Source organism: Pecten maximus, chromosome 9 (genome assembly GCF_902652985.1).
Source record: "Pecten maximus chromosome 9, xPecMax1.1, whole genome shotgun sequence".
Lineage (NCBI taxonomy): Eukaryota > Metazoa > Mollusca > Bivalvia > Pectinida > Pectinidae > Pecten > Pecten maximus.
In genome coordinates this window covers 28687271-28711262 of record NC_047023.1, presented here as the reverse complement: position 1 = coordinate 28711262, position 23992 = coordinate 28687271, and the positions used below count along the sequence as shown (strand labels likewise).

The 23992-nt window shown below is 34.6% G+C and overlaps 1 protein-coding gene across 2 annotated transcripts; it reads left to right on the top strand.

The window, feature by feature from the left end:
• The first annotated feature begins 1323 nt into the window (after positions 1 to 1323).
• On the top strand, positions 1324 to 23683 carry LOC117334235 (beta-hexosaminidase subunit alpha-like). 2 transcript variants are annotated; one of them, XM_033893731.1, is made up of 12 exons: positions 1324 to 1747; positions 3696 to 3808; positions 7001 to 7111; positions 7410 to 7511; positions 7872 to 7980; positions 8372 to 8576; positions 9352 to 9438; positions 12639 to 12711; positions 18414 to 18585; positions 19753 to 19843; positions 20925 to 21029; positions 21371 to 23683. In XM_033893731.1, exons 1-12 carry the CDS (start codon positions 1339 to 1341, stop codon positions 21435 to 21437), a joined length of 1644 nt encoding a protein of 547 aa, XP_033749622.1. In that variant the 5' UTR covers positions 1324 to 1338; the 3' UTR covers positions 21438 to 23683. The 2 variants fall into 2 exon arrangements, with proteins under 2 accessions (XP_033749622.1, XP_033749621.1); XM_033893730.1 differs by lacking the exon at positions 18414 to 18585 and adding an exon at positions 13080 to 13254.
• Positions 23684 to 23992: the final 309 nt, after the last annotated feature.

Below are 23992 nucleotides of genomic sequence, written 5' to 3'. Positions count from 1 at the left end.
TTTTATTGAAAAATTCAGTAGGAATTGGACACACTGTTATTCAACTTATATATCGTCCTTTTCCATATACAAGTATGAGATGATATATACAATGGCAGCAATTATAATGAATGATGATGACATATATACGTATATATAAAAGAAACACAACATTAATTATTATAGGTGACAAGAAATAATACACTTGACATACCAGTACCCATAATTTATATAGAAAGTAAGCTTACCATTACATGGCGTTTTGTATACATATTATAAGATATATACTATAATTATGTAGCTGAAGATATAAATACGCTGTACTATAAGTCATGGAAATTAAACCACTACAGAAAACGTTCAGTATTTTTTATGTATTCTTGGACTATTAAACGTATATTTTCATTATCTTTTTCGCTTAGGTCATCAGATCCATTTAGTATCAACTTCAAATCAATGTTAACATTGTGTACTGATAATTTTCTCAAAAGAATTGCACGTTGGTTATTAAATTGATTACACTCGAAAAAGTAATGAAATGCGTTTTCAACAGGAAAGGAACAATTGCAAAATGGATACAGAATTCTATTAACCTTATAGAGGTCACCATTTAATGCACTACACCCATGTCGGAGTCTTGTATGTATAACATAAAGTTTTCTGTTTCCTATAGTTAGTCTAGTTACAGGTTTTTTTTGGTTTAATGTTTTGTTTAAATTTTGACACAGTTTCTGAAGACCGTATTGAAACGTCTAAAGAATTCCAAAATTTCACAGTTCTAGGAAGGAATGATTTTTCAAATAATGTAAGGCGACATCTAGGTGGTATATAATTTTGATTATTTCTTGAGTTATAATCAATATTTTCGTTAACTCTTGTAGTGTTCACATTGTGTGTGAGTGTAGCGTCTATATTACCTAATTATAAAAATCTAGAGCTCTCGTTTAATCAACAAAAAGATAGTCTTTCGGCCATTTTTGTTTTGTTTTCCATTTCAATGATACCCAAATAGTCCCATGATTTAAGGATCACTCCACACATAAAACACTGAACTTGAATTGGTCACTAGTTTTAAATGTACAGGTACATATTTATGTATAACTAGGTGTATTATGTAGGCTACGGCCGCTATCGGCCATCGTAAATATAGACATTAGGTTAAACTTTTTTCAAACTCGAATCAGAGAAGTGCCATTATTTACTCGAGGATTATTCGGCACATCTCGGCAGATTCCTCGAGGGGCAGTGGAACCTACCGATATATGTGCCGCATAATCAGAATGTTGAGAGCCCCATTGGCGCCTCTTTATTACGGTAGTCATATGACCGGTGGTAGATCACATGACTTCGTTGGTAAAGATGGCGGTATATACAGTGTTCGTGCTATGCGTCTTCTGCTTCCAATATGTTTTGGGGAATAGTCAGCTGCCTCTCCAAGACGATTACCATGGAGCGAAGCCGACGAGAGGAGAACCATGGCCGTTGCCTCAAATCTATACACCAAGCGCTGAAACATTCTCCTTGAATTATTTGTCGTTCGAGTTCCAGGTGACTGGTTCAACCTGCGATACCCTGGCTGCTGCGATTCGACGCTACGAGGAAATAATCTTCGGAGACCATGCAAAGATTGACTCACGGCTTAAGTTCTTCCCGAAATTTCAGCGTTTTAGTTCTGCCGATGGAAATGTGAACAAACTTAGTGTTCATGTGCAGGAAACATGTGATACTGCCGGAAATAATTACCCGTCTCTGGAATCCAATGAAGCATGTACGTTATAACTTATATTGTCACAGATCGTTATATGGTACAAATGTATACATGTAGCCAGGGGCTTATATATGTCTCTGATATAGCATATACATGTAACATTTCATATGCACCGTAATATGACAGTTTCGTTTTCAGTGCTATTTTCACTATATTAATGTTTAAAAATGGATAGATTTCATCTTCTCCATAGAAGTAAGGCCCGACAAAAGCATGCTTTATGGGTCTACAGTAGACTCAGTGGCGATAACATGAATTCTTTATTAATGAACAGTTGAACACACATTAAAGGGACATCACGGTAAAAACGTTGTAATTTTCAATGAATGTACATGTTTTGTTCCTTTCCAGTTATATTTCTGTGCTGTCCCAATGTTCACAGTCGATCCTCATGTCCAGCTTGACCACTTGATTTAGTTGGGAATCCCCCTCTAAATTTAGCGCGGAAATTATTTTTAAATCATCACGTAACTGTTTTGAAATCGAGGCACACGATAGTTTACAAGGCGAATTGGATTAGTTGGACAACGATATTATACCGTGGTTTAAATGTTAAATAACACGTTCTGTATATATTCCGGCACATATATTTATGTGTAAATAAGTGTAAACACCGTACATATAGTATAGTGACAGTAGCGATGTACTGGTACAGACTGTATAAATATTACCGAGTTTGTGTAAATATTACCGAGATTGTCATGACCTACTATCCAGCAATCAAGCAGAATACGAGCAGCGTCCGTATTACGTACTGCTGTTTTCATGTTTGAACTGTATTGTACTGCTTCCCCAGTTTAATTCTAGGATTGTGTTTGACCCATTTTCCAATTATTCTCTTCATTGCGGAAGCTGTTATCGTTTTCAACCGCAGTCGATTCACATTGGAAGCCATTTTTGTTTTCAGGTGTTTTGGTGTGTTGTGCGCATGCGTGTTATCGTATATGTCACAAAATTTGCATATTCAGACTATTGATCAACGAATTGTGATAACCTTTTTATAATTAATAATTGATGTTTTTTATATACATATATCATCAAATTCGAATGGTTATTGTTCATAAGGATATTTTTTTAAAGATATACCCAATAATATGAAAAAATACAAAATAAAAATTGGTTTACCGTGATGTCCCTTTAACCAAAGCGTGACCTGCCAGCTGTTTGTAACCTTAAAGAGCTATGTTGAATGGTTCACTGAAATGAGGAGATGTTTACCAACAGGGCTTTTGCTCACTGGTTTGGGATGGGGCCTTTTTGTCTCATTTTGGGAAGAAAATTGGTGAATTGGGAAAGAGTTTTTGAGGAGTAAACTGCAAATTTTGGGAATTTGGCTTTAAAATGAAATAATTCCCATTGGGAATGGGGCCCATTAACAGCCCCAAAAAGCCCTCAGAAAAAGCCCTGACCAATTACCAGAGTTTTTTAAACACATTTTAACTTGATGGCCATTTATAAAGGGAAATAACTTAAATAAATTAATATGCATTTACAATGTACATCAATTCCCTACTGTCATCAGATATTAAAATTAATATTCGACGGTAGGATTTTTTATTACAGTATATAGAATTAGGTATAGAGCTAAATCTGCTTCATTTTCCAAATAAACTTCTAAAACTCATGTCAACTACCCTGACTAGCATCATTATATTAATTATTTTATTTATTTAAACTTTTAAATTAGCAATAACCAGACCTAAGTATATGTTAATGGTATTGCCTGTAATTATAGGTTGAAAGTAAATAATTATGTATACATATATACCAATATATCCATTTCTAATATTCACATAAAATTTATCATCAACAGAGTGAACAGACCTCCTTGTAACATAATGGTGTTTTAAAACCTTTAACATCTTTTATATGATTGATGAATGTCGGTTATTTTTTAAATATCGGAGACTACTGACTTTATATCTTATTGAAAATACTTTTGTTCCAGATAACTTGACTGTGGAGAGTCCTAATTCCGAGTTAATTGCCAATTCAGTATGGGGAGCACTGCGGGGTCTAGAAACATTCAGTCAACTGATTTATGAAGGTTTGGAAGGCCAGGTAATGCTGTGGTGGAACTTGACTTGCCTGAACAGTGAACACTGAACTCTATTCTGAAACAAAATCAAAGATAGATTAGCTATATCTAGTTTGGTGTAGGGTATTACTGACTCGCTATATACAATCCAGGTAGTGTATTACTGACCTGATGTATACAATCCAGGTAGGGTATTACTTACCCGATTTATACAGTCCAGGTAGGGTATTACTGACCCGATGTATATAATCCAGGTAGTGTATTACTGACCTGATGTATACAATATTAATCCAGGTAAGGTATTACTTACCCGATGTATACAGTCCAGGTAGGGTATTACTGACCTGGGCCGATGTATAAAATCCAGGTAGTGTATTACTGACCTAATGTATACAATCCAGGTAGGGTATTACTGACCTGATGTATACAATCCAGGTAGGGTATTACTTACCGATGTATAAAATCCAGGTAGTGTATTACTGACCTAATGTATACAATCCAGGTAGGGTATTACTGACCTGATGTATACAATCCAGGTAGGGTATTACTTACCGATGTATACAGTCCAGGTAGGGTCTTACTGACCCGGGCCGATGTATACAATCCAGGTAGGGTATTACTGACCCGATGTATACAATCCAGGTAGGGTATTACTGACCTAATGTATACAATCCAGGTAGTGTATTACTGACCTGATGTATACAATCCAGGTAGTGTATTACTGACCCGATGTAAACACAGTCGAGGTAGGGTATTACTGACCCGATGTATACAGTCCAGGTAGGGTATTACTGATTAGATGTATACAGTCCAGGTAGGGTATTACTTACCCGATGTATACAGTCCAGGTAGGGTATTACTGACCCGATGTATATAGTCCAGGTAGTGTATTACTGATCCGATGTATACAGTCCAGGTAGTGTATTACTGACCTAATGTATACAATCCAGGTAGTGTATTACTGACCTGATGTATACAATCCAGGTAGGGTATTACTGACCCGATGTATACAGTCCAGGTAGTGTATTACTGACCGATGTATACAGTCCAGGTAGTGTATTACTGACCTGATGTATACAGTCCAGGTAGGGTATTACTGACCCGATGTATACAGTCCAGGTAGGGTATTACTGACCCGATGTATACAGTCCAGGTAGGGTATTACTGACCCGATGTATACAGTCCAGGTAGTGTATTACTGACCCGATGTATACAGTCCAGGTAGTGTATTACTGACCCGATGTATACAGTCCAGGTAGGGTATTACTGACCCGATGTATACAGTCCAGGTAGGGTATTACTGACCCGATGTATACAGTCCAGGTAGTGTATTACTGACCCGATGTATACAGTCCAGGTAGGGTATTACTGACCCGTTGTATACAGTCCAGGTAGTGTATTACTGACCCGATGTATACAGTCCAGGTAGGGTATTACTGACCCGATGTATACAATCCAGGTAGGGTATTACTGACCTGATGTATACAGTCCAGGTAGGGTATTACTGACCCGATGTATACAGTCCAGGTAGTGTATTACTGACCTGATGTATACAATCCAGGTAGGGTATTACTGACCCGATCCCGATGTATACAATCCAGGTAGGGTATTACTGACCCGATCCCGATGTATACAGTCCAGGTAGGGTATTACTGACCAGATGTATACAGTCCAGGTAGTGTATTACTGACCTGATGTATACAATCCAGGTAGGGTATTACTGACCCAATGTATACAGTCCAGGTAGGGTATTACTGACCCAATGTATCCAGGTAGTGTATTACTGACCCGATGTATACAATCCAGGTAGGGTATTACTGACCCGATGTATACAATCCAGGTAGGGTATTACTGACCTGATGTATACAATCCAGGTAGTGTATTACTGACCCAATGTATACAGTCCAGGTAGGGTATTACTGACCCAATGTATACAATCCAGGTAGTGTATTACTGACCCGATGTATACAATCCAGGTAGGGTATTACTGACCCGATGTATACATTCCAGGTAGGGTATTACTGACCTGATGTATACAATCCAGGTAGTGTATTACTGACCCGATGTATACAGTCCAGGTAGTGTATTACTGACCTGATGTATACAGTCCAGGTAGTGTCTTACTGACCCGATGTATACAGTCCAGGTAGGGTATTACTGACCCGATGTATACAGTCCAGGTAGTGTATTACTGACCTGATGTATACAATCCAGGTAGTGTATTACTGACCCGATGTATACAGTCCAGGTAGGGTATTACTGACCCGATGTATACAATCCAGGTAGTGTATTACTGACCCGATGTATACAGTCCAGGTAGTGTATTACTGACCCGATGTATACAATCCAGGTAGTGTATTACTGACCTGATGTATACAGTCCTGGTAGTGTATTACTGACCTGATGTATACAGTCCAGGTAGGGTATTACTGACCTGATGTATACAGTCCAGGTAGGGTATTACTGACCCGATGTATACAGTCCAGGTAGGGTATTACTGACCCGATGTATACAGTCCAGGTAGTGTATTACTGACCCGATGTATACAGTCCAGGTAGGGTATTACTTACCCGATGTATACAGTCCAGGTAGGGTATTACTTACTCGATGTATACAATCCATTTATCAAAATTGTTGCAAATGTTTTGATATATCATTCATGATGATTATGATAGCTATCACACAAACTTTGTTTTGATCATGCACCATGTACCCATCTACCTGTACAATACAATCACACATACATTACTCTCTGGCATACATTGTGTTTAATTTATGCATACATCATGCAGACATTGTACAACACATACTCCACATGTGCAACCCCATAAGTGTAACACGTCACGCAGGAATCAAACTACACATGTGTTAAGTTTGGTCTAACTGTTAGCCAATGTTCCAATAATGATTTAGAAATCTACGGAAAATATTCTTGGTTTTGAAGATACATAGCCTTTATCAACAAAATCTGTATGTTGAAAAGATGAAGTGGTAGGTTGTCATCACTTAACCTTAATAGCGCTTTGAAACATTAACTTGTAGATGGATGATAGATTTATCTCAGTCTCTGTTAAAGAAAGGTTTGCCATGTATGTATACAATGATCTATAGATTGAAGTGTTAACATGTATTTATACTGAATAATCTTGAGAAACAATTGATTCATTGTGAAATTTCTAACAATATTCTGTTTCATTTCAATAATTGTGATACAGCTCGAGGTCAATAAGACTACCATTCAGGATTTCCCACGATTCAAGTACCGAGGGCTTCTTCTTGACTCCGCGCGCCACTTCCTGTCCGTGGAGATCCTCAAGAAGAACCTGGTACAGTATCTTCAATTTTCTCCAGTTTTAAGACTTATTTCAGATATATAAGCATAACAAATAAGGTATATATATGTATAACAAATAAGATATTATGTATAACCAATAAGATATATATGTATAACAAATAAGATATACAGGTATATGTATAACAAATAATGCAATGTTCTGTACGAATTAAACAGTTCAACAATATGGTAATCATTTTCAAATTAACTGATCAAAAAAAGGAAATCATGATAACAGAACAGTTATCTTTCCCACATGACATTATACAATTATTTTGTATATATTACAGGATGCTATGGCTTACAACAAGTTCAACGTTTTCCACTGGCATATTGTAGATGACCAGTCGTTCCCTTACGAAAGTGTCCTGTTCCCTCAGATGAGTGCTATGGTAAGATGTGAACAATATATTGGTAATGTGCATTTGACATTAATATGATCAGGTGGACTTTCTTTCTTTCTTTCTTTCTTTCTTTTTAATTTAATTTGATCGTTGAAACATGTGAATAGAAGCCAGACCATCAGATTGTATTTACACAGGTGAAATACTATGTCAGTTTTAACCTTGATAAATCTATAAATGTGAGTCTGGTACTCATAGAATTTTATGGGACTTGCAAAATTTCTGCAGAATTTTTAGAATTTAACATTATGGAACTTATTTTTTAGCAATTCAGTTGAAGAGGACTCGATAAAAAAAATTGAAAATTGACACTGAATTTATATGTTTATGTGTAATTGTCTGTTTCAGGGGTCCTACTTTGGCCTTTCCCACACCTACACCCAAGCAGATATCAAAGATGTTGTAGAACATGCTAGGCTGAGAGGGATCAGGGTCATTCCTGAGTTTGACACACCAGGTAATCTAAATTACAAAGAAGCTTACAATTTCAGGACTGTTACAAATTTTTTCCTGACTTAGCAGTTGCAGATTTGTGTATAATTTTACCATAGATTTATAGTGAAATATTTATTATAGTGATACAATTTTGTTTTGACACCATTTCCATATCTGGTTATGTGGTAGGACACAGGGAGTTATAATATGCTTGAGTAATGATATTTTGTAATTTTCCGGCTGTTGCTGAAACCTCCCTCTAACTTCTGTCAATCCACAACGTAGGAAAATTGAGATAATTTTATGCTGGCTGTGATGGTAATCTTTCTTAAATTGAATTTTCTTCACTTGGCCTCAAGTGTTCTCAAAAATTGGATGATGTTGTATCGGCCTGTTCTATGTGTTTTCACTAGGTCACACCCAGTCCTGGGGGAAGGCTATACAGAACTTGCTGACAAAATGTTATACCTCTGGCAAACCCAATGGTAACTATGGACCTATTGATCCGTCCCTCAACTCAACTTATGACTTCCTGAAGAAATTCTTTGGAGAGGTGGCAGAGGTGTTCCCCGACCACTACATCCATTTGGGTGGGGATGAGGTGTCCTTCTCCTGTTGGTATGTGTTGTTTGTTGGTACAGCTGATATCAATTGTTATAGTGAATATTTCAATAGGCAGTTGTGATATTAGCAAAATTAATGTCGTATTCTAGGTATAAAGTGTATTGTGCTGAGGACTGTTAGCTGTATGTAATTTCTCAGTAACATATGTCCTCTTACGCAAATAAAGCAAATTATGAGTCATTATTAAAAACCTGATAAGGAGTGCAGCATATTTATACAATGCAAAAGAAACCTGTTCCTGAGAGCATCTATGTATGGCTGTTTATGGAAGGTGCAGGGGGTATTGTAAAAGTTACCCTTGACTTTGTCCTGGTGAGCTGAAATAGGGTTTAGACATGACAGCATCTATTATGGTGGCACAACATTTAGTGTATTGGTACCTTGGTTAATTTCAGGATTAACGCTGTCAGTTCTGTAACTGTTAATGATGAAGTAACTTATTCTACTTTTGTTGCCTGTTATAACATTGTAAATCATATCAAGTACTAACACCATGTTTAAACTTTACCAGCTCGGGGAAAAGATTGCTTGACTTGGAAGTACTTCTTACAAAAATTATATATTTCGTATCATAATTAAGCTCATGAATTGTAAGAGTGCATCATTTTGAAATTTTGAACTTCATTCTTGTTGAAAGTAATTATTACAAAAATGATATACAATGTATTTCCTATCATAATTAAGCTCATGAATTGTAAGAGTTGTTGATTCTTTCAGTGTAGGGCATCTTTTGACAGGATTTTGTAGTTACAATGTATGTATATTACAGGCAGAGCAATCCCCAGGTCACAGATTTCATGAAGAAAATGTCATTTGGTACAAACTACGCACAACTGGAGCAGTACTACATGCAAAAGTAAGAAAACAAATATTGAGTTAAGTGATTATATATCTCCCATCTATCAGATGGTGGGCTCTTCAGATTGCCCTGCGTCCATGGTCCGTTTGGCTTCCATCTCTCCATTAACAATCCTTGTTATTGCAATATTTTGAAAAGTACAGAAGGGATATTCTTCAAAACTCCTATGCAGGTTCCCCATGGTCCCTAGTTGTACCAATTCAATTTAGATTTTTATCCCCAGCGAAACGCGTTTGCGGGGGATATTAAATTGGGCTCCGTCCGTCCGTCCGTCTGTGCCTCCGTCTGTGCCTCCGTCTGTGCCTCCGTCCGAGATTATTTTCCGGGCTATAACTCCATAACCATTCAACGCAGCTCCTTGAAACTTTCTCTATATATCCGACTAGTGCCCTAGTTGTGCCTTTTGCTATTGCAGACCTTCCATTTTCGGTATTTTTTCTGTCACCATGGAAACTTAGTCAAAAATACCAAATTACTGTTTCCTTTTGTTTCCGGGCTATAACTCCATAACCGTTCAACGCAGCTCCTTGAAACTTTCTGTATATATAAGACTAGTGCCCTAGTTGTGCCTTTTGCTATTACGGACCTTCCAATTTTGATATTTTTTCTGTCACCATGGAGACTTAACCAAAAATACAAAATTACTTTTTCCTTAATAACTCTTACTTTGAGCTTGATATATACATGTATTTGGGTTTTCATACCAACTGCAGGGCGCTGGGGATAAAGCCAAGCTTTGCGGCTCCTTGTTTATCAGAAAAACACAGTGGCCGACAGATGGCCATCTTGGATTGAAAGTATTTAAGTTTGTTATTCCTATCTTATGAAAAGCACTTGAAGGGATATTCTTCGTACTTCCCGTGTATGTTACCCTTGGTCCCTAGTTGTGCCAATTCAATTCAGAAAAACAAAATGGCCAAAAGGAGGCTGTCTTAGATTTTTAGCCCACCATCATCAGATGGTGGGCTATTCATATGCCCTGCGTCCGTGGTCCGTGGTCCGTCCGTCCGTCCGTCCCTCCGTCCGTCCATCCCTCCGTCCGTAAACAATTCTTGTTATCGCTATTTCTGAGAAAGTACTGAAGGGATCTTTCTCAAATTTCATATGTAGGTTCCCCTTGGTGCCTAGTTATGCATATTGCGTTTTGAGACCAATCGGAAAACAATATGGCCGACAGGCAGCCATCTTAGATTTTGACAATTGAAGTTTGTTATCGCTATTTCTGAGAAAGTACTGAAGGGATCTTTCTCAAATTTCATATGTAGGTTCCCCTTGGTGCCTAATTATGCATATTGCGTTTTGAGACTAATCGGAAAACAACATGGCCGACAGGCAGCCATCTTGGATTTTGACAATTGAAGTTTGTTATCGCTATTTCTGAGAAAGTACTGAAGGGATCATTATCAAATTTCATATGTAGGTTCCCCTTAGGTGCCTAGTTATGCATATTGCGTTTTGAGACCAATCGGAAAGCAACATGGCCGACAGGCAGCCATCTTGGATTTTGACAATTGAAGTTTGTTATCGCTATTTCTGAGAAAGTCCTGAAGGGATCATTCTCAAATTTCATATGTAGGTTCCCCTTGGTGTCTAGTTATGCATATTGTCTTTTGAGACCAATCGGAAAACAACATGGCCGACAGGCAGCCATCTTGGATTTTGACAATTGCAGTTTGTTATCGCTATTTCTGAGAAAGTACTGAAGGGATCTTTGTCAAATTTCATATGTAGGTTGCCCTTGGTGCCTAGTTATGCATATTGCGTTTTGAGACCAATCGGAAAACAACATGGCCGACAGGCAGCCATCTTGGATTTTGACAATTGAAGTTTGTTATCGCTATTTCTGAGAAAGTACTGAAGGGATCTTTCTCAAATTTCATATGTAGGCCCCCTTGGTGCCTAGTTATGCATATTGCGTTTTGAGATCAATCGGAAAACAACATGGCCGACAGGCAGCCATCTTGGATTTTGACAATTGAAGTTTGTTATCGCTATTTCTGAGAAAGTGCTGAAGGGATCTTTCTTAAATTTCATATGAAGGTTTCCCTTGGTGCCTAGTTATGCATATTGCGATTTGAGACCAATCGAAAAACAACATGGCCGACAGACCGCCATCTTGGATTTTGACAATTGAAGTTTGTTATCTCTATTTCTCAAAGTACTGAATGGATCTTTCTCAAATTTCATAAGTATGTTCCCCTTGGTTCCTTGTATTGCATTTTTGGACCAGTCTGTCCTGAAAACAACCTGGCAAACAAACAGCCATTATCGTTAAATCTCAACTTTCTTATATAGCTAGGATTCCCTTGTTTGAAAAGTACTGGAGGGATGTCTCGATTTGCACAGATTAGTAAAATGAAGGGAAAAGTAGAGAAAAGATCAATCTGACATGGAACCTATGAAGATCATTCAATGGTGGGCGCCAAGATCCCTCTGGGATCTCTTGTTAAAATTAAAGTTTGTTATAGCTATGTCTTGAAAAGTACTGAAAGGATATTCCTCAAACTTCAGGTGTATGTTCTCGTAGGCTGTTAGTTGTGCCCATTCAATATAGATTTTTGATCAGAAAAACAAAATGGTCAACAGGCTGCCATCTTTGATTTTGAGAATAGAAGATTGTTATTGCTATGTCTTGAAAAATTCTGGAAGGATATTTTTCAGACTTTATGTGTAGATTCTCTTTGGTCCCTAGTTGTACCAATTCAATTTAGAACTTTGATCAGAAAAAAACAAATGGCTGATAGGCAGCTGTTTTTGATTTTGAAAATTGAAGTTTATTTTCACTATTTCTTGAAAAGTACAGTACTGGAGGGATATTTCTCAAACTTCACACTTGCTCATGTTATCAAATTATCAATGGGGGAAAAGGAAGAAGTGAAAAGTAGAGAGAAGATTAGTGAGACATATCACCAATAAAGATCATACAGTGGTGGTTGGGAAGATCCCTCTGGGATCTCTTGTTATCTAGATGGGATAGGATATCATAATAATTGTAATGAAATGAACATTTATTGATGAATTTGAAATTTTCAACTGATTGTGGCATCAGTATACAAATTCAAAATAGAAGATAAGGTTTTATTAGAATATTATAAAATTTTCCACAATAGCAATGCATCTATATTTTTATTTTGGTATACAAGTCTGAATTTCCATGGAATTGTTACTAAATTAATGTGTTTGATTTATACTTACAGCCTGCTGACCATCATCAATTCACTGAACAAGGGCTATCTGATTTGGCAGGAGGTCATTGATAATGGTGCTACAGTAAGTATTTATAATGATACACAACCTGATCTGAATGATGAGGAATCCATACTGAATATTGAGTGTTACCTGTGGACCTGAATTTGTACCAAATATTGAGCTGTATTTAAGATGACTTCGTACTGAATTTTCATTACTGTTATTAAACTCAGAAAAAAGTTAAGACTTCAGCTATAAATCATTTCATAAATGATAATCCCACTTTTTTTCTTTTTGAAAAATGAAGGGGTAAAAAAATGCTGTATGAATGTTTTTTTAAGTTGCTTGAAATAATTAAGTCTGATGTGGTATCAGCGGTTTGTTGAAGCATTCACGATGATAAACCCTAATGTAACATATAAGTGCAAGTGAAGGTGATGTTTTACCAGGTGAGACCGGACACCATTGTTGAGGTTTGGAAGGGTGGTTACCAGGCAGAATTAGCCAAGGTTACAAAGATGGGCTACCATGCCCTCTTGTCATCCTGCTGGTATCTTAATCTCATTGCGTATGGTAGTGACTGGAAGCGTTATTATGCCTGCGACCCCTGGGACATGGTCAACGGTACATGATACACTGGTTTAAATCATACAGCAGCATGAACATTATAGACTATATATACACTTCAACAATATATGTACAGTCAAACTTTACCTTTCAAAATCACGGATGGACATTTTTTTATTATTCAAGGGTACCAATCTTCATCATCATCTGGCTTTTTTTTTTTTGTGGAGGCGGCCATTTTGTACCACCTCACTGGATAATTTGTCTTATTAATCACCTTTAAGTCATTGATTGTGTAAAGATAAACCTCAGGGAACCCTGACAAACATAGTGAGGCTTGGATTTACTACTGCTTCGGTAATTTCTTTTACACTTCGCCTGCATGATTCGTTTGTTTACCCAGTGGGTATCGTAAAGCTGAAGACTATGTATCCTGGTCGAGAATGGTATATCTTTGCAATTTGTACGAAGTAAAAAGCAAATCTGGTGATTTATGAATGAAATTAAATGATAGCCTTATTGTGTTTACCTAGGTAACGTGTAACCGCCTTCACTCCCTAAGAAATACAGGATGATAACATACCAGATAGATTGGTACCCTGGATGATATTAAAAATAACACTATTCAGTATTTGGTGCTGTTATCAATGTGCTTAAGGTCAGTTGTACTGCAAGTTGAAAATATTCAACTACAGTTTCATTTGCTCCAGAAATTTTCTGAAAAAACATCTATATTCTGTAAAAATCGATACATGTAGAAAGAAAAAAAAAGCTTGCATTGTGAGCTAGGTTTTGGAGTATTCCGGTTTTAAGATTGGATCATAAAGTTTGACTTTTGCGTACTCAATGCTTGTTGTTGTACCTAGAGCTTTATTTTGTTTCATATTCAGTTTTGTAATGATTTTACTCACACAGCTGCCGGGGATAACTTTGTTAGATATCAGTGAAGCTGGTTGTCTTGTTGATGCCAGCAAAACACAAAACATGGACATGGCAAAATAATATTTAGAGGTTTGACCTGCTGTATTTGATCCCATAAACTCAGTGTATGGAAATATTAAGGTTTCAGTGTATGGAAATATTAAGGTTTCAGTGTATGGAAATATTAAGGTTTAAGTGTATGGAAATATTAAGGTTTCAGTGTATGGAAAAATTAAGGTTTAAGTGTATGGAAATATTAAGGTTTCAGTGTATGGAAAAATTAAGGTTTAAGTGTATGGAAATATTAAGGTTTCAGTGTATGGAAATATTAAGGTTTTAGTGTATGGAAAAATTAAGGTTTCAGTGTATGGAAATATTAAGGTTTCAGTTCATGGAAATATTAAGGTTTCAGTGTATGGAAAAATTAAGGTTTAAGTGTATGGAAATATTAAGGTTTCAGTGTATGGAAAAATTAAGGTTTAAGTGTATGGAAATATTAAGGTTTCAGTGTATGGAAATATTAAGGTTTTAGTGTATGGAAAAATTAAGGTTTAAGTGTATGGAAATATTAAGGTTTAAGTGTATGGAAATATTAAGGTTTCAGTGTATGGAAAAATTAAGGTTTAAGTGTATGGAAATATTAAGGTTTCAGTGTATGGAAATATTAAGGTTTTAGTGTATGGAAAAATTAAGGTTTAAGTGTATGGAAATATTAAGGTTTCAGTGTATGGAAATATTAAGGTTTTAGTGTATGGAAAAATTAAGGTTTCAGTCTATAGAAATATTAAGGTTTCAGTTCATGGAAATATTAAGGTTTCAGTGTATGGAAATATTAAGGTTTAAGTGTATGGAAATATTAAGGTTTCAGTGTATGGAAATATTAAGGTTTCAGTTCATGGAAATATTAAGGTTTCAGTGTATGGAAATATTAAGGTTTCAGTGTATGGAAATATTAAGGTTTCAGTGTATGGAAATATTAAGGTTTAAGTGTATGGAAATATTAAGGTTTCAGTGTATGGAAATATTAAGGTTTTAGTGTATGGAAATATTAAGGTTTCAGTGTATGGAAATATTAAGGTTTCAGTTCATGGAAATATTAAGGTTTAAGTGTATGGAAATATTAAGGTTTCAGTGTATGGAAATATTAAGGTTTCAGTGTATGGAAATATTAAGGTTTCAGTGTATGGAAAAATTAAGGTTTCAGTGTATGGAAATATTAAGGTTTAAGTGTATGGAAATATTAAGGTTTCAGTGTATGGAAATATTAAGGTTTAAGTGTATGGAAATATTAAGGTTTCAGTGTATGGAAATATTAAGGTTTCAGTGTATGGAAATATTAAGGTTTAAGTGTATGGAAATATTAAGGTTTCAGTGTATGGAAATATTAAGGTTTAAGTGTATGGAAATATTAAGGTTTCAGTGTATGGAAATATTAAGGTTTCAGTGTATGGAAATATTAAGGTTTAAGTGTATGGAAATATTAAGGTTTCAGTGTATGGAAATATTAAGGTTTTAGTGTATGGAAATATTAAGGTTTCAGTGTATGGAAATATTAAGGTTTCAGTTCATGGAAATATTAAGGTTTCAGTGTATGGAAATATTAAGGTTTCAGTGTATGGAAATATTAAGGTTTAAGTGTATGGAAATATTAAGGTTTCAGTGTATGGAAATATTAAGGTTTTAGTGTATGGAAATATTAAGGTTTCAGTGTATGGAAATATTAAGGTTTCAGTTCATGGAAATATTAAGGTTTCAGTTCATGGAAATATTAAGGTTTCAGTGTATGGAAAAATTAAGGTTTAAGTGTATGGAAATATTAAGGTTTCAGTGTATGGAAATATTAAGGTTTCAGTTCATGGAAATATTAAGGTTTCAGTTCATGGAAATATTAAGGTTTCAGTGTATGGAAAAATTAAGGTTTAAGTGTATGGAAATATTAAGGTTTCAGTGTATGGAAATATTAAGGTTTCAGTGTATGGAAATATTAAGGTTTCAGTTCATGGAAATATTAAGGTTTCAGTGTATGGAAATATTAAGGTTTCAGTGTATGGAAATATTAAGGTTTCAGTGTATGGAAATATTAAGGTTTCAGTGTATGGAAATATTAAGGTTTCAGTGTATGGAAATATTAAGGTTTAAGTGTATGGAAATATTAAGGTTTGTGTGTGGAAATATTAAGGTTTCAGTGTATGGAAATATTAAGGTTTCAGTGTATGGAAAAATTAAGGTTTCAGTGTATGGAAATATTAAGGTTTCAGTTCATGGAAATATTAAGGTTTCAGTTCATGGAAATATTAAGGTTTCAGTGTATGGAAATATTAAGGTTTCAGTGTATGGAAATATTAAGGTTTCAGTGTATGGAAATATTAAGGTTTAAGTGTATGGAAATATTAAGGTTTCAGTGTATGGAAATATTAAGGTTTCAGTTCATGGAAATATTAAGGTTTCAGTTCATGGAAATATTAAGGTTTCAGTTCATGGAAATATTAAGGTTTCAGTGTATGGAAATATTAAGGTTTAAGTGTATGGAAATATTAAGGTTTCAGTGTATGGAAATATTAAGGTCTCAGTGTATGGAAATATTAAGGTTTCAGTGTATGGAAATATTAAGGTTTCAGTTCATGGAAATATTAAGGTTTCAGTGTATGGAAATATTAAGGTTTCAGTTCATGGAAATATTAAGGTTTCAGTCTATGGAAATATTAAGGTTTCAGTGTATGGAAATATTAAGGTTTCAGTTCATGGAAATATTAAGGTTTCAGTGTATGGAAAAATTAAGGTTTCAGTGTATGGAAATATTAAGGTTTCAGTGTATGGAAATATTAAGGTTTAAGTGTATGGAAATATTAAGGTTTCAGTGTATGGAAATATTAAGGTTTCAGTGTATGGAAAAATTAAGGTTTCAGTTCATGGAAATATTAAGGTTTCAGTTCATGGAAATATTAAGGTTTCAGTTCATGGAAATATTAAGGTTTCAGTTCATGGAAATATTAAGGTTTCAGTGTATGGAAATATTAAGGTTTCAGTGTATGGAAATATTAAGGTTTCAGTGTATGGAAATATTAAGGTTTCAGTTCATGGAAATATTAAGGTTTCAGTGTATGGAAATATTAAGGTTTCAGTTCATGGAAATATTAAGGTTTCAGTGTATGGAAAAATTAAGGTTTCAGTGTATGGAAATATTAAGGTTTCAGTGTATGGAAATATTAAGGTTTAAGTGTATGGAAATATTAAGGTTTCAGTGTATGGAAATATTAAGGTTTCAGTGTATGGAAAAATTAAGGTTTCAGTTCATGGAAATATTAAGGTTTCAGTTCATGGAAATATGAAGGTTTCAGTGTATGGAAATATTAAGGTTTCAGTGTATGGAAATATTAAGGTTTCAGTGTATGGAAATATTAAGGTTTCAGTGTATGGAAATATTAAGGTTTCAGTGTATGGAAATATTAAGGTTTCAGTTCATGGAAATATTAAGGTTTCAGTTCATGGAAATATTAAGGTTTCAGTGTATGGAAATATTAAGGTTTAAGTGTATGGAAATATTAAGGTTTCAGTGTATGGAAATATTAAGGTTTCAGTGTATGGAAAAATTAAGGTTTCAGTTCATGGAAATATTAAGGTTTCAGTTCATGGAAATATGAAGGTTTCAGTGTATGGAAATATTAAGGTTTCAGTGTATGGAAATATTAAGGTTTCAGTTCATGGAAATATTAAGGTTTCAGTGTATGGAAATATTAAGGTTTCAGTGTATGGAAATATTAAGGTTTCAGTGTATGGAAATATTAAGGTTTCAGTGTATGGAAATATTAAGGTTTCAGTCTATGGAAATATTAAGGTTTCAGTTCATGGAAAAATTAAGGTTTCAGTTCATGGAAATATTAAGGTTTCAGTGTATGGAAATATTAAGGTTTCAGTGTATGGAAATATTAAGGTCTCAGTGTATGGAAATATTAAGGTTTCAGTGTATTGAAATATTAAGGTTTCAGTTCATGGAAAAATTAAGATTTAAGTTCATGGAAATATTAAGGTTTCAGTTCATGGAAATATTAAGGTTTCAATGAAGATTGAAAAGAGAATGATTTATCAAAAATTATATAAAAAACTGTAAGATAGATGAACTACAGATACAAAAATGTACCAGTATTTAGGGTCAGTAAGAGACTCACTTAATATAACAAGAATGTTTTTAAAGTCCTTGTCACATTTTCCACATGGTGTGGTCTTATGAGGTGAAAATACAGAGAAGGAACCGAGAGATGAAGTAGACCTCTAAGTGTGGGCTGTATTTGCTGTAGGTACGCCCTGATACTGTGGTGGAGGTTTGGAAGTCAGGTTATGTGGAAGAACTCAATAAGGTTACACTCAAAGGCTACAAGACGATTCTGTCTGCATGCTGGTACCTCAACTACATATCATACGGGTCCGACTGGAACAACTACTACAGTTGTGATCCTTGGGGATTCCTTGGTAATTACAACTCTCCTATCACCCTGCTGGGTGTAGTCTGAAAAGTACCTCTAGTACCCCAACATAATCACCAGTTAACCTGATAGATTTCTATAATGTGTTACCTCTGTAGTCTGACACCTGTATAACCTAACAAACCTAAATACAGCACTTTATTTGCTTAACTCATGGTTCATACAGGTATGAAAAATCTTTGAATTTCACTACTTGCATGGATAGTCTTGGAATCCTGTGTCATGCCTTGAAAAGCCCTTAAATGTGTTTCTTTGGTGAAGATCAATGCAAATGTAGGTTTTTTCAAAAATATTTACAACATTAAACTTACAGTGTTGTAACAGAATCACAAGCTGTATTAGTTTTCTTTGTTGTAATTCTTACATGTAGCTGATTTATTGTGTTTACAATTGTATGTTGACAACATTGTCAGTGTGACAGGAAATAAGGCCGTATATCTACCATAATTTTATCAAAAGTCGATCATTTTCCCTGAAAAGTCTTGAATTTAATGGCAGAAATTCCTAGAAAAGTTTTGGAATTGATGATCTAAAATCTGTATGAACCATAGCTACCTGTAATACCTATATGATGGCCTATTTCCCAACATGGGTTTGTTTTCACACAATAGTTAGCTGAGTAATCGGGAAACATTTAACTTGCACTGCTCATTGTCATACTTATCACAATACTTTTCACTTACTAATGCACTGTGGTAATTGGTAGTTAACAAATAATATATACCATATGTGTTATTATCAAATAATATATACCATATGTGTTATTAACAAATAATATATACCATATGTGTTATTATCAAATAATATATACCATATGTGTTATTATCAAACTTATCTTTTGTGGATGTGACTGTGTTAAGACTGTTGATAAATCTCACAAACGTCAAGAGTCTGGTATGCAAATTATGGTGCATTAAAATGCATGGTCAATTATAGTCGCCTGGCAAGTAATATCTTCATTGAGCAAGCTTAAACTTAGAAAATGTATCATGAAATGATAAGATTTGTTGTGAAATTCGCTTGAAATAATTTAGTATTTAAATGACTATTTGACTATCCAGAGCCATTGGACAAGACATCATTTAACCTTTAATATTGTATAAAAGAATATTTTATTAGAAGAAGTTAAATCTATGTTCTTTCATTATGATAGGTACCCAAAAACAGCTAGACCTCGTGATTGGAGGGGAGGCATGCATGTGGGGCGAATATGTAGACAACACAAACGTCATCTCTCGTACATGGTGAGTTCAAATAATGCCAGCATTTTAATATTTCTCGTCTTGTGTAGACACAGTAAACATAAAATAACCTGACTGAATGCTGAAGTAATGTCTTTTATTGCATTGTTGCTAGTGAAATATAGAGATTTATCAAACTGATAAAACTATTTTCACTCCAGCAATGAGCAATGAAAAAATAGGATTTTGCAGTGAAAAAAGTTTTTCGTATTTGTCTCAATTCTTTTTATTCACCTCAATGAAATTTGCCGATTTTTCCAATCAAAGTAAAGATAGATAAATGACTTATTTTACTGTATTTCAGAAATATTCAGACCAGTTTTTGACAAAATGCTTACTTGATGCTTAAATTTCATTGATCAGTCCTTTTGAAATGGTGCCATCGAGTTGATGTGGAGTAATATGTCACAAAGAAATGACATCATGAATTATGTTACTGATTCCCACACTTGCTGACACTATTTTTTGAAGTTTTCGATTTATGTTGGGGTTTTTTTGCATAGAAATGCAATGAAAAGAAAATTGAATGCTTTCCTGTTTAATATAACATATATTTCACTCGTACAGAAGAATTTATCGATTCAATTATTGATATTCTATCATACTCATGAAATATATTATATTCAACAGGAAGCCATTCGGTATATCCTCTATATATGTGTGCAAGCCAAGAAATTGTGAAGAATGAAAAACAATTCTAATGTGTAGCTTATACTGTAGGCTTACTTTGTTAGAGTGTGGGTCTGAAAATCACTGTAGTACTATTATTATATTTATTAGTCCCCTGCCGTTTGAAAAACGGGGGGGACTATAGGTTTACCCTCTGTCCGTCCGGCTGTCTGTCTGTCACACAATAGTTGTCCAGACAACTCCTTCTAAAGTACTTCTTCTCATTGGTTGAGGCGTGTCCGGATAACTCCTTAAGTACTACTCCGATTTTAACGAAACTTGGTATACGTGATCAGTATAACACGTAGTTTAAAAATGGGAAATAAATAGGCGCACTGCTGGGTCAGGCAGGGGACTTTGTATTGCTGTTGCAATACTATCCATCCTTGTTTATTATAAATTTTCTGGTGTTAAGGCCTAGAGCTGCAGCTGTTGGTGAAAGACTGTGGAGTAACATGAAAGTCCGAGACGGTGCAAAGGCAGCTCCACGCATGGCTGAACACAGGTGTCGTCTTATAAGGTAAATACATTTACATTAACTACCTGTATGTCTCTGTTACCTGTCATTGAAATCAATTCCTTCTCACTAAAATCAGATTTTTCGCAAATTGCCTGAAGATTTAAGTCTATAGAGCATCAGACTACAGATTAGCACTGTGATGAATTTACGCTAACATAATTCTTGTCTGTAGAAAACAATGTACAGAATCTATAATGCCAGCATAATGTGACAGAATGATTCCAATGCATGAATCTCTAAAATAAGATAACCACTAAAATATGTACGTTTACAGTATATAATTAGAAAAGAAAAACCAGAAAAAAATGGTCATTTAAACATGTGCCATGTTTCCTTTGTAGACGAGGAATCCAAGCAGAACCTGTCAATGGGCCAGACTTTTGTGAGCACGAGTATCGTGGGGTGTAGTAACCCGGGGACAAAGTACTCTGACGGAATATCTGATCAGATCGGTCTGTCAATCTACATTTAATATGGAGACAATTTTAATTATCGCTTTATCTGTTTACTAGGCAAACACTTTTTTCACTGAAAATTGAACATATGATTATAATAATATTATGCACTGTATCTCCACAAAAAATGAACTCACAGGTAACTTTTGGCTATGTCTCAAAATGACCCTGACTGTTCATATAGCATATATCTCCACACAGGGTTAGATAAAAGTTATATCTACACATTCTCTCTTCATAAAAATGTAAGAAAAAAAATCTGTATATAGATAAGTTGTAAGTTAATTTCATTTCACAAAGATTTTATTGGAAAAAAATCAATGGTAACAGGCATGTTTTGACTTCTTTTCTTCCCATCCGAAAATTTATCGACATATCTTTAAATAAATAGATCACATGCTGACATAAATGGAAACACTGGTAACATGGGTGAAACTGTTCAGAATACTGAGTAGTTCAGTATATCGGAAATATTTCCTCCCATATAAATCATGTTCAATTTGGTAAAACCAGCAATTTCAGCAATCAAGAATCGGGACACATTCACAATTGCATTTACATTTTTACATATGTGATGTGTCTTCACTTTGTGTAGTAAATTTATCATAAATATCACGGTTGAGTTTAATACTAATTTTATTTTTTTATTCGGTTCTACGTTTATATATAATGATAGACAAATCATAAACAAATTAAATTGAATAAGGAAATTTTTCAACTTCATCAAAATCTGTCCCCAGAAGGTTTATCTCAGAATGAAGGACTCAAATTGAAATTGAGCAAATGCCAGAAAGCAATACTATTTATGATGAGGTGTATCCATTCTATATTCAGAGATTTTAAAAAAGAACCATAATGATTGTATGTCCACGTATTTTTTCCTGGACTACAAGAACAGTTCAGTGAACAGTTGACAAGAGTGTAAAACCAAACGTAATCATTGTATGACCTTGATACATACATAATTATATTGTTTTCTTGTTACATATTAATATTTACTGTATATTGTGTACATATTCAGAAAAATGTGGGTGTTTTTTTTATGAGATGATTGCTTTAAGTTTCTAACAACAACTTGGTGTAGTTTTCGTGATTGATGTTGTGAATTGTCTTCTTTTTTTTTTACATTGCATTTTCAGAGTTTTGTATTTTACAATAACTTTAAAGTGATAAAGTTCATAAGATGAACTAGATTATGTGATATATTTTCCTCACAAGTGCCATGGAGTTTTCATACATTCCATTCCTAATGCCTACTCTCGTCTCTGCAACTTGATAATGTGACAGTTGTTTTAACAAAAGGTTGCTGTAGGTATTTTCACCTCTTGCATCATTTTAAAAACTGCTGAAAAAAGAATAAAATAAAAATGATTGAAATATTGTATTTTGTTTGATTCCAACAAACAATTTACCTGAGAGATCGTTAACGATTCCTATTGTTATAGTATTTGAGTGTTATTGTTAATTATCTACTAGTGCTGCTGACTTATTTCTAATGATAAATTAAAAAGGAGAAGGACTGTGGCATAAATGTTTTTAAAATGTTGAAAAAGATTGATGACCACTGAATGAAATTTGAAGTAATTTTAGGATGCTACGAGCTACCAGACTTTGATAAGTCCTTAGTGCTACTGTGTGTCTGTTGTATGATATATAGATATTGATTTACTTTTAATCACTGTTATCTAATGAAATGAAAAATTTGTGTTATTTGAGGGTCTGTTAGATGAAATGAAGATAATATCTCTCATTCATTGGATGAAATTAAAGTCATATGATCTACTATATTCATGTGTAAAAAAGATGTCCAGTTTTCTGGGATATCAGGTTTAATTGATTAAATGAAATTAAAGATACTGTACAGTAATTTATTTTCATTGAAATTATTGGAATGGACGAGATATTGACAACAGCTTTCATTCAAATGAAAATCTGAGCTAATCAATTATGCATCAATTATATCCCAGAGGCGGACGCCCTGACCTAAATTGACAGTTAATTTGATGTGTATAAATACACTAACATTTGCTTTATACATATATGATCAATGCTTGTTGTGAAACCATGGATAGACATTTTTACTTGACTTTTGATTGTTCAGAAACAACAGAAGAAACTACCTATCTGCTAAAATTATCAACGAACAAATACATACAATACAGTGTTTGCTCATTTCTGAATAAAAGATATTGAGGTGTTCTGGAAAATTTTGATTTTCCTACTTTATATACGTGTAAATTCAACAAATTGAAGGTAGTTACTTTGCGGACATATCCTCTTACTATAAATAGAGTATGCGTTTCCATGCGATAACTCAAGTTTCATTGGGCTGATCAAGCTCACACTTCATACAGACCTTCCTTTCCAAAATAGCTTGCATGGGATTGCTTTTCAGACCCGAAGATCAAAGGTCAAGGTCACCTACTAAAAAAAGAAAATTTGTTTCCATGTGATCACTCACGTTTCCTTAGACCGATCCAACTCAAACTTCGTGCAGATCTTTCTTAC